Raw genomic sequence first — 12,152 nt, forward strand, 5'->3', positions numbered from 1 at the left:
AAAAATAGAGATTATTTGAAACAAAGTGTATATGTTATTTTTTTCTTGTTTTGCTTTACTCCTTTAGTACAATGGCCCTCATTCCGAGTTGATCGCTAGCTGCCGTTGTACGCTGCATAGCGATCATTGAAAAAAAAACGGCAAAACTGCGCATGTACCGCAATGCGCACGTGTGGCATATGGGTACAAAGAGCATTGTGGTTTTGCACAGGTTCTAGCGACGCTTTCAGTCGCACTGGCGGACGCACAGAGATTGACAGGAAGTGGGAGTTTCTGGGTGGCAACTGACCGTTTTCTGGGAGTGTTTGGAAAAACCCAGGCGTGGCCGGGTGTTTGCTGGGCGGGTATCTGACATCACTACCTTGTCATTCGTCGCAGAAATCATCGCACAGAATAAGTAACTACAGGGCTGGTCTTGTTTTGCACAAAATGTGTTTGCAGCCGCTCTGCTGCACAGGCGTTCGCACTCCTGCAAAGTGAAAATACACTCCCCCGTGGGCGGCGACTATGCGTTTGCACAGCTGCTAAAAGTAGCTAGTGAGCGATCAACTTGGAATGAGGGCCAATGAGCAGGGGTATTGTCACTCCAGTATAATGTGGATGGGACACATTTTGTCTCATGCAAAGCTGATGCAAAATGTGAGTCCTTCTGAAAAGAGCAATAGCCAGGTACTGTTTATCTCATTACAATAACCTGGCTTTCAAAATGAAATCTCATTTTATCAGTGCGTACTTTAATGGGAAATCCTTCACTCCTTCCTACACCTCCCCTTCACTCCAGAAACCATATACTCCTCCGGGAATGTGGCCTTTTTATTTTCCCAAACCCTTGCCTCTCAGAGAAATTCATCCACATCAAGGCCCCAAAGAAGAATAACTTGCACTGTGGAGAAGCCATTTTTCCATTTGTTAAGTGATCTCTACAATATTTCAAGGCCTCAGTGCCATGTTTCGCTGCTCATAAACATATCCCATTACTTTTCTATCTTATATGTAATGTACATTCCTCGATTACCTCAAACAGGCCATGTGTTCAGAATTTCTCTCTCCTGTCACCTGAGCATTATAAAGGAAATCCAGAAAACATTACCTGTTCAGGGTATTTGAGGACAGGAGTTGAGAACTGCTGTATTATAGTGGATGTTTCATAAAGGTTTAAGAATGGAAGCACCACATGAAAATCTCACGTCATTATCTGATCACATTGTAGAAGTCCCTGTAGTTCTGGACCAGGACACATTGATTGGCTTTATACAGTATCTGTACATGAATCATTCTGTCAGTATGTTTATCAGTATACATTGAATTCTCTCAGTAATGGGGATAAAGACATTTAGATATATACATACCTAGTAGCGCATTGCGGCCATTATCATCCGGCAGAAATCTTTTGTCCACGGCACACACTAAAATGTGATCCGGTAAACTAGGGGACTTGGCGCCCACCAATAAAAATCCGGGAGGCACCTCGAACTGGTCAGCCAAAACAGATGTCAATCTCAAGTCTTTACCGGCCTGACAGAAACCTGGAGCACAGAAGGAGGACAATTGCCAGGCCGTGTTACAGAGGAAAATGCAGTTTACAAAACAATGGGGGTACTTCCAAGTTGATCGCAGCAGGATTTTTTTTAGCAGTTTGTCAAAACCATGGGGGTAATTCCAAGTTGATCGCAGCAGGATTTTTGATAGCAATTGGGCAAAACCATGTGCACTGCAGGGGAGGCAGATATAACATGTGCAGAGAGAGTTAGATTTGGGTGGGTTATTTTATTTCTGTGCAGGGTAAATACTGGCTGCTTTATTTTTACACTGCAAATTAGATTGCAGATTGAACACACCACACCCAAATCTAACTCTCTCTGCACATGTTATATCTGCCTCCCCTGCAGTGCACATGGTTTTGCCCAATTGCTATCAAAAATCCTGCTGCGATCAACTTGGAATTACCCCCCATGTGCACTGCAGGGGAGGCAGATATAACATGTGCAGAGAGAGTTAGATTTGGGTGTGATGTGTTCAATCTGCAATCTAATTTGCAGTGTAAAAATAAAGCAGCCAGTATTTACCCTGCACTGAAATAAAATAACCCACCCAAATCTAACTCTATCTGCACATTTTATATCTGCCTCCCCTGCAGTGCACATGGTTTTGCCCAACTGCTAAAAAAAAAATCCTGCTGCGATCAACTTGGCATTACCCCCAATGCTTTTATCTGTCATTGGGGGAAATTCAGAGTTGATCGCAGTAGCAAATTTGTTAACAGTTGGGCAAAACCATGTGCACTGCAGGTGTGGCAGATATAACATGTGCAGAGAGAGTTAGATTTGGGTGGGTTACTTTGTTTCTGTGCAGGGTAAATACTGGCTGCTTTATTTTTACACTGCAATTTAGATTAAATTTTGAACTCACCACACCCAAATCTAACTCTCTCTGCACATGTTATATCTGCCCCACCTGCAGTGCACATGGGGGGTCATTCCGAGTTGATCGTAGCTGTGCTAAATTTAGCACAGCTACGATCATTCACACTGACATGAGGGGGGACGCCCAGCACAGGGCTAGCCCGCCCCGCATGTCAGTGCCTTTTCCCCCCGCAGAAGTGCAAAGGCATCGCACAGCGATGCCTTTGCACTTCAAGAGTAGCTCCCGACCAGCGCAGCTTTAGCGTGCTGGCCGGGAGCTACTCGTCGCTCCCCGGCCCGCAGCGGCTGCGTGTGATGTCACGCAGCCGCCGTGGACCCCCCCAACGGTCCAGCCACACCTGCGTTGGCCAGACCGCTCCCTGCGTTGGTCCAGCCCCCTCACCCCAGCGACCGCCTCTGCCTCAGAGGCGATCGATAGGCAACGACGGCTGCGCATGAGCAGTTCTGACCCGATCGCTGCGCTGCGAGAAACTGCAGCGAGCGATCGGGTCGGAATGACCCCCATGGGTTTTTCCCAACTGCTAAGAAATTTGCTGCTGCCATCAACTCTGAATTAGGCCCATTGTGCGCATGTTTTAAGGCAGGGAATATGGGAAACAAAAAATTTTTAATACACACAGGAGACAGATAAAAAGAACCATCAAAGAGCATACCAACGTTGGGATCCCAGCAGCGGAATGCCGGCAGGGGAATGCAACAAGCCCCTGCGGTCGCCACGGGTTCTATTCCCACTCTATGGGTGTCGTGGACCGTCAGGATTGTGAGAGGGTGGGATGTAGGGGGAGGTTAGTCTCCTGACCGCCGTTCACATAACTACATCCCATCCAGTCAGTGCCCACGTTATAGACTAATATCCCCAGTCCATGATGGGGCAAGAACTAATAAAACACTGGTAGAAGTAATTTTTCCCAAATTAGCAAAGAGCTGATGCAAGGAAATTACGCACTAACTAAATATTAGGGTCAGTGCTCTGGTGAGGTCTTGCAATTATTCACATACTTTTAAATCCAAAATACATTTTGGTTTACTAAAAGCTTTGTTTTTCTTGTCAGTATATCCCTACATTTGGTGTGGTCTTTGTGCTTTATATTGGCCCTCATTCCGAGTTGTTCGCTCGTTATTTTCCTTCGCATCGGTGCGATTTTCCGCTAACTGCGCATGCGCAATGTTCGCACTGCGGCTGCGTCAAGTAAATTTGCTAAGAAGTTAGGTATTTTACTCACGGCATTACGAGGATTTTTCTTCGTTCTGGTGATCGGAGTGTGATTGACAGGAAGTGGGTGTTTCTGGGCGGAAACTGTCCGTTTTATGGGTGTGTGTGAAAAAACGCTGCCGTTTCTGGGAAAAACGCGGGAGTGTCTGGAGAAACGGGGGAGTGCCTGGGCGAATGCTGGGTGTGTTTGTGACGTCAAACCAGGAACGAAACTGACTGAACTGATCGCAGTGGCAGAGTAAGTCTGGAGCTACTCAGAAACTGATAAGAAATTTCTATTCGCAATTTTGCGAATCTTTCGTTCACAATTCTGCTGTGCTAAGATTCACTCCCAGAGGGCGGCGGCTTAGCGTGTGCAATGCTGCTAAAAGCGGCTAGCGAGCGAACAACTCGGAATGAGGGCCATTATACAGTGTTTAAGTCCTCACCATCGGTGGTGCAGCAGCCTTCAGGGGGCGGTTTGTTCTGATACGAGTGGGTAGAACTACTTGATCCTGATCCATCATCATCTTCCTCATCGTCGTCATTATCCACACCACCACCTGCAGAAAAGAAGACTATGTGAAGGACAGAAGGTTGATAAAACACCAGAACCAAGAACAACATGAGGAGGTTGTCTGAAGACCTGACTGCAAGAGCCATAGCAATAATCCAATCATCTGAATTGGCAACCTCCAAGGCCTGTTTTTAATTCCAGAATTCACTGTTCCATAGTGTGCACATCTACTTATCTGTGGTGGACCTGTGTATGGGACCCCTGCAGTGTTACTGGTAGGAAGACATGCTGGTATGGAGCTATACAAAATGTATATTTTACGGCAGATAAAAAGTAGCCAGTTAACCTACCAGTATGTTTTTGGATTGTGGGAGGGAACCGGAGCACCCGGCGAAAACACACACAAGCAAGGGGGAGAATATACAAACTACAAACAGTTAGGGCCGTGGTGGAAATCGAACCCACAACCTCAGTACTGTGAGGCAGTAATGCTAACCATTACACCATATAATTAAAGATTTATAGCAATTACTATACACAATATGACTTAAGAAAAAAATTGTTTTCTATAGACACCAAACTTTGTGGCCACCCACTGTACAATATCACAGGGAATATTGGAGAATCGGGCAGATATTACTGGGTATATGGTCCCAAAAGAGCAAGGTCCTAATGCCTTATCAAGATTGATAGGTGCTAAAAAGGACATTTTGGAAAAATGCATTCTGTGTTCCAGAAGTGACATGTCTGAATCTCATCCACTCTGGCCACACACATGAACAGTTGCTAAGTAGGACAATGATCTGCTCGCTGTGAAAGCTTAACGTTTGGTGGAGAGCACTGCTTGTGGTTAAACAGAGTCCACAATGACTCTTATCAGAAAACTAGATAAATAGGACACCTAGATCTCCGATCATCTTTCGTTCTGTAAAAGTTATGGGCAGGTACTCCAGGTGTAACCCTTACCTGCAATATTCAGAGCTGGAGGGTTGTGAGGCCACCCATGGGACAGTTGGGTGGATGGGCCTTCTCCAATATAAATATGAAAGGAATATCCAGTAACTAAGGCCCAGATTTATCAAGCCTTGGACAGTGATAAATAGCAAGGTGATAAAGTACTCTAATCCATGCTCTCATTATCTCCAGCACTGATTATTGCAATAGTCTTCTTACTGGTCTTACTAAGAAGAGACTCTCACCATTACAATCCATTCTGAATGCAGGTGTGAGGCTAATATGCCTCGCCAGACATTCATCCTCTGCAGACCCACTATGTCAGTCCCTCCATTGGCAACCTGTATTCTACCGTATTCAATATAAAACACTGTTACTCACACACAAAGCCATTAACCATACTACACCAACATACATCTCTTCGCTTGGGTGTAGTATGGTATGCCGGCGGCCGGGCTCCCGGCGACCAGCATACTGGCGCCGGGAGCCCAACCGCCAGCATACCGACAGCGTGGTGAGCGCAAATGAGCCCCTTGCGGGCTCACTGTGCTCGCCACGCTGCGAGCACGGTGGCGCGCTACGCGCGCCATGCTATTTTATTCTCCCTCCAGGGGGGTCGTGGACCCCCACGAGGGAGAAAAAGTGTCGGTATGCCGGCTGTCGGGATTCCGGCGCCGGTATACTGTGCACCGGGATCCCGACAGTCGGCATACTGAAGACCATCCCTTCGCTTATCTCAAAATATCTCCCAATCCAGCCCCTTCGCTCTTCACAAGATCTACGTCTCTCATCCACACCCATTACTTGCTCCCATGCACAATTGCAGGACTTTCTTCGGGCTGCACCCACACTGTGGAATGCCCTACCATGTATAATAAGACTCTTCTCTAGTCTTCAAACCTTAAAGCGTTCCCTGAAAACTCATTCAGACAAGCTTATCAAATTACAGTACCGCTCACATTACCTTCATAACTTTCCTATCCAATTATATCCCCACAGTCCAGGCCACACATATCTCCCCACATATTTCCATTCTTCACTCTCCCATCCTCATGACCCTGGTTTATCACTGCTGTGATGTGATATCATGCAGCCCACCAAGAACCTTTGTAATCTGGTGAACAATTAAGCAATAGATAGCACCTATCCTTGTGTATCAATGCCTATTTCCCTATAGACTGTAAGCTTGCTAGCAGGCCATCCTACCTCTATGACTGTTTGTTATTACCCAGTTTTATCTTCTAATTGTGTCCAGTAGTAAAGCGCAACGGAATTTGCTGCGCTGTATAAGAAACGTTTAATAAATAAATAAAGTGCCAGCCAATCAGCTCCTAACTGCCATTTTTCAAACACTGCCTGTAACATGGCAGTTAGGAGCTGGCTGGTTGGTACTTTATCACCGTGTAATTGAACACTCTCCAAGGCTTGATAGATCTGGGCCTAGGGGGTCTATTTACTAAGCCTTGGATGGAGATAAAGCACCAGCCAATCAGCTCTTAACTGCCATGTTACAAGCTGGGTTTAAAAAATGACAGGAGCTGGTTGGCTGGTACTTTATCTCCGTCTGATTTATCTACATCCAAGGCTTAGTAAATAGACCCCCTAGGGGTCTATTCACGAAGCAGTGAAAAGTGTGGAGAAGTGAGCCAGTGGAGAAGTTGCCTATGGCAACCAATCAACATTGAAGTAACATTTATAATTTGCATACTATACAATTGTACAGAGCAGCTGATTAGATACCATGAGCAACTTCTCCACTGGCTCATTTCTCCACACTTTTCACTGCTTCATGAATAGACTCCTTTGTCTGTTATTATCAGTTACAAACAACTTTATTGAAAAACACAATTCATTATACTAAAGGCAGGAGAGTGACAATGACCATACTCTATGCAACAAGACAGGGAATCGGGGAGTCTGGATCTCTGCAACAACACATCATACTACCGTCATCGTACTACAACTACCGTCCCATCTCTCAGCTCCCATGCCCCTCCAAGCTACTGGAGAGACTTGCCTACACTCGCCTCACACACTTTCTTAACTCACACAGCCTACTGGACCCACTTCAGTCAGGATTTCGTGCCCAACACTCCACAGAGACAGCACTGACTAAGGTAGTGAATGATTTGGTCACTGCTAAATCTAAAGGACATTACTCTCTACTTATTCTCCTTGATCTCTCTGCTGCTTTTGACACTGTTGACCACTCTCTTCTCATACAAACACTACAATCCCTAGGTATTCAGGACACAGCCCTTTCTTGGTTCTCATCCTACCTATCTAATCGCTCCTTCAGTGTTCGTTTCTCTGATTCCACCTCTCCTTCGCTACCTCTCTCAGTTGGAGTACCGCAAGGCTCAGTCCTAGGTCCTCTGCTTTTCTCTATCTATACCACATCTCTTGGCAAACTAATCAACTCTTTCGGATTTCAGTACCATTTGTATGCGGATGATACTCAAATCTACCTATCCTCCCCTGATTTGTCACCATCTGTATTGGGCCGTGTCACTGAATGCCTGTCTGCCATTTCATCTTGGATGACATCTCGCCACCTCAAACTTAATATTTCCAAAACAGAATTAATTATATTTCCACCGGCCAATAGTAGTTTCCAACCTGATATCTCTATCACTGTTGAGAACTCTGCAATCACTCCTACCCCACAAGCTCGCTGCCTAGGTGTCATTCTTGACTCTGAACTGTCCTTTGTTACCCACATTCAATCTGTCTCAAGATCATGTTACATACATCTAAGAAACATATCCAAAATACGCTCTTATCTTACACAAGACACAGCAAAAACTCTAATCCATGCTCTCATTATCTCCCGCATTGATTATTGTAATAGTCTCCTGACCGGTCTACCCAAACATAGGCTCTCACCACTACAATCCATTTTGAATGCAGCTGCGAGGCTAATCTTCCTTGCCAGACGTTCATCGTCTGCAGATCCGCTCTGTCAGTCCCTCCATTGGTTACCGGTATTCTACCGTATTAAATATAAAATACTTTTACTCACATACAAGGCTATTAACCAAACTGCACCAACATACATCTCTTCACTCATCTCAAAATAAAATATCTCCCTACCCGACCTCTCCGCTCTGCACAAGATCTACGTCTCTCATCCACACGCATTACTTGTTCACACTCAAAATTACAGGACTTTATCCGGGCTTCACCCACTCTGTGGAATGCCCTCCCACGCACAGTAAGACTCGCCTCTAGTCTCCAAACCTTTAAATGTTCCCTGAAAACTCACCTCTTCAGACAAGCCTATCAAATTCCAGACCCACCCACATAACCCTCAGTGCTTCCCTATCTAATTACATCCTCTGTAGAGTATTCATAACATCACATATCTTGTCTTTCTTTAGTCTCACAGCCTCCTGACACTTGGATAACTTTGTGGGGTATCATCATACAACCCATTAAGAACCTAGCAATCTGGTGGACCATTATGCAATAGGTAGCATCTATCCTTGTGTATCTATGCCTATTTCCCTATAGATTGTAAGCTTGCGAGCAGGGCCTTCCTACCTCTATGTCTGTCTGTTTTTACCCAGTTTTGTTCTATTACTGTTGTTCTAATTGTAAAGCGCAACGGAATATGCTGCGCTATATAAGAAACTGTTAATAAATAAATAAATAAATAAATAAATCATACCTCCCTAACCTCATATATACCTGCACAGTAAGCCCTGGGAGCTGGATCGATGAGCACTGTCTCCACCATACTCTAAGCACCCTCACTGCTATTCACTGTGACACATTATTACTGAATAGTAATAGTGATACATTATTATTTACTACATACAATATGTTGGTGGATGTGTATTTTGTGAATGGAAAACCTCCACTCAACCAACAATCTAATGACCCATCCACGTTCAAGTACTGTCAGGGGTGTCAGAAACAGATTAAAATAACATTCTGAGCAGATGCAATATAACAGTAATCTATATGGAGCTTTACCAGATAATTACAGCTGCAACCTCCAACGTTCAATAAAACTGCGCTTACAAATAAGTTCTATAAAAGAATGTAGATAATACATGGGATCAACTGACACAATGGGGTAAATGCAATAGGGTCCAAGTTGACGGAGGTGCATGACTTAGGGCGAGAATGCACGCGTTTTTAAAGCGGCAATCATTTACAAGGCAAAACCAGGATAGTTTCATCTTATAAATGATTGCAGCTTTAAAAATTTGTGCATTCTTGCCCGAAGTCCCGCACCTCTGGCAACTCGGACCTTATTACATTTACCTCAATGTTTCGATTTATATGTTGAGTTAACTTGGGGAACTTGTTTTTTCCTATGCACAGCAAACTGCCTGCAGGAACCTATAGCTATCAATATCTGGATAATCCACACATCTCATGGTGTGCCCAGGTATGAGATCACAGTCCAATGTGTTTGTGAGTGATAACAATATGTGTTTTTGTGTTGGGTCAACGTTTGTGGTCCATGCAGTGACTGAGCCCATGGATTGTCTAACCCATCCACTGTCTGAGCTTTACCCATGCATTGTCTGAGCTTTACCCATCCACTGTCTGAGCTTTACCCATGCATTGTCTGAGCTTTACCCATGCATTGTCTGAGCTTTACCCATCAACTCTCTCAGCTTTACCCGTCTACTGATTGAGCTTTACCCATCCACTGACTGAGCGTTATCCATTCATTAGCTGAGCTTCACACATCAATTAGCTGAGCTTCACCCATCCATTAGTTCATCTTAACCAATCCACTGCCTGAGCTTTAATAATCCATTAGTTCAGCTTAACCTATTCACTGCCTGAGCTTTAATCATCCATTAGACCAGTTTAACCAATCCACTGCCTGAGCTTCACCAATCCATTAGTTCACCTTAACCAATCCACCGCCTGAGCTTTAATCATCCATTAGTTCAGCTTAACCAATCCACTGCCTGAGCTTTAATCATCTCTTGGCTGAGTTTTACCTACCTATTGGCTGAATATTTCCCATCCATTGGCTGAGCATTTACCCATTTAATGACTGAGCTTTACCACTTCATTAATCAAGCTTATCCATCCATTTGCGGATGTTTACCATTGCATTGGCTGAGATTAACCCACCTATTGGCTAAACTTTATCCATGCATTGTGCAAACTGTAGACATATATTGGCTGAGCTTTATCCATATATCTGCTGAGCTTTACCCAGGCATTGGTTTAGCTTTACCCATCAATTGGCAGAGCTTTATATATCTATTGGCTGAGCTTTTTCCATCCATTGGCTTAGCTTTGCCCATCTACAGTACGTGCCCAGTGCAGCCATCGGTCATACATTTCCTTTACATTTCCTTATACTTTTATATTGTTCAGAAGGAAGGAGGGGGGGGGGGGGGGGGAGTTGATTTCGCAGAAGAGTAGTGTACTAAGTTGTGAGATCATATAATATTTCACAAGATCTAACTACTATACTTTTCCAAGTAATACATGTTAAAAAAAAAGAAGCTATTTTTGTAAAAGATTACAGATGTTATTCCTCAAGAAATTGGTGTATGCTGGTGGTGCTCCCAAGAGTCTATACCTTAGTAAAGTTGCCTACCCTCCCTCATTCTGCAGGTGACTTCCTGAAATAGACGCAATCTCCCTGACTCCCTGAATAGTCCAGCAATCTCCCTGATTGCACGTTAACCCCATTATGCAGCTGTTACATTCTTGGGGAAAAAGAAAAATTAGAAATACATACATTTAGATCAGGGGTGGGGAACCTTTTTTCTACCGAGGGCCATTTGGATATTTATAAAATCCTTCGGGGGCCATACAAAAATTCTCAACTTAAAAAATTACCCTGCCCCCCAGCAGGTCTGCCCCTTAGAGGTACTGTGTGTGCGCGCCGGAGGCGCGCACGTGCCAAAATAATGGGTGTGGCCAGTTAAAATGGGACGTGATACACATATGCCCCCAATAGTGCGGTGCCAGATTCACAATTGCCCCCACAGTGCCAGGTATACAAATGCCCCTCACAGTGCCAGGTATCCAAATGCCCCTCACAGTGCCAGGTATCCAAATGCCCCTCACAGTGCCAGGTATACAAATGCCCCTCACAGTGCCAGGTATACAAATGCCCCTCACAGTGCCAGGTATACAAATGCCCCTCACAGTGCCAGGTATACAGATGTCCCCACAGTGCCAGGTATACAGATGCCCCCACAGTGCCAGGTATACAGATGTCCCCACAGTGCCAGGTATACAAATGCCCCTCACAGTGCCAGTTATACAGATGCCCCCACAGCGCCAGGCATACAAATGCCCCCCACAGTGCCAGGTATACAAATGCCCCTCACAGTGCCAGGTATACAGATGCCCCCACAGTGCCAGGTATACAAATGCCCCCACAGTGCCAGGTATACAAATGCCCCCACAGTGCCAGGTATACAAATGCCCCCCACAGTGCCAGGTATACAGATGCCCCCACAGTGCCAGGTATACAGATGCCCCCATAGTGCCAGGTATACAGATGCCCCCACAGTGCCAGGTATACAGATGCCCTCCCCCCTCCCCTCTCCTCCGTGCTGCTTACCGTGGGACACGGAGGAGAGCGCGGCTGTCGGGTGGGAGCGGCGGCGTGTAGTACTACAAACCAGCCGCCGGTTCGAGAGCCAATCAGAGCTCGCGGACCGGCAGCCGCGGCTCCTGATTGGCTGCCGGTCCGCGAGCTCTGATTGGCTCACGGACCGGCGGCTGGTTTGCAGTACTACACGCCGCCACTCCCACTCGACAGCCGCGCTCTCCTCCCTGTCTCCCTGTTCTGACAGCTGAGACACGCTGCCGCAGGACTGAGCGGCAGCGTGTCTCACTGACACAAGCTGGTGGGCCGGACCAAACGGCTTTGCGGGCCGTATACGGCCCGCGGGCCGGAGGTTCCCCACCCCTGATTTAGATGGACTCATCAGTGCCATTTCCCTGCATTGGCTATAAGGCACAATGATCCCTATGGCTACATGCATTTTAAATAAGGTTTCTCGTGGCCACTTACAGTATATGGAACCTCTTGTAAAACACAATACATGAACAATTTCAGCGAAATATC

General features: G+C 45.7%; 1 protein-coding gene across 2 annotated transcripts in view; it reads right to left on the minus strand.

Annotated features, from left to right (window-relative positions):
- GREB1 (growth regulating estrogen receptor binding 1) overlaps positions 1 to 12,152 on the minus strand; it is a 275,504-nt gene that overhangs the window by 178,886 nt on the left and 84,466 nt on the right. For both annotated transcript variants that reach the window (XM_063915401.1, XM_063915399.1), the window contains exons 3-4: positions 4,065 to 4,178; positions 1,350 to 1,526 (exon numbers count right to left, since the gene is read on the minus strand). In XM_063915401.1, the coding sequence (XP_063771471.1) occupies positions 1,350 to 1,526; positions 4,065 to 4,178 (291 nt within the window). The remainder of the gene's footprint in view (positions 1 to 1,349; positions 1,527 to 4,064; positions 4,179 to 12,152) is intronic.

This window comes from Pseudophryne corroboree, chromosome 4 (assembly GCF_028390025.1).
Source record: "Pseudophryne corroboree isolate aPseCor3 chromosome 4, aPseCor3.hap2, whole genome shotgun sequence".
In the NCBI taxonomy this organism is placed as follows: Eukaryota; Metazoa; Chordata; class Amphibia; order Anura; family Myobatrachidae; genus Pseudophryne; species Pseudophryne corroboree.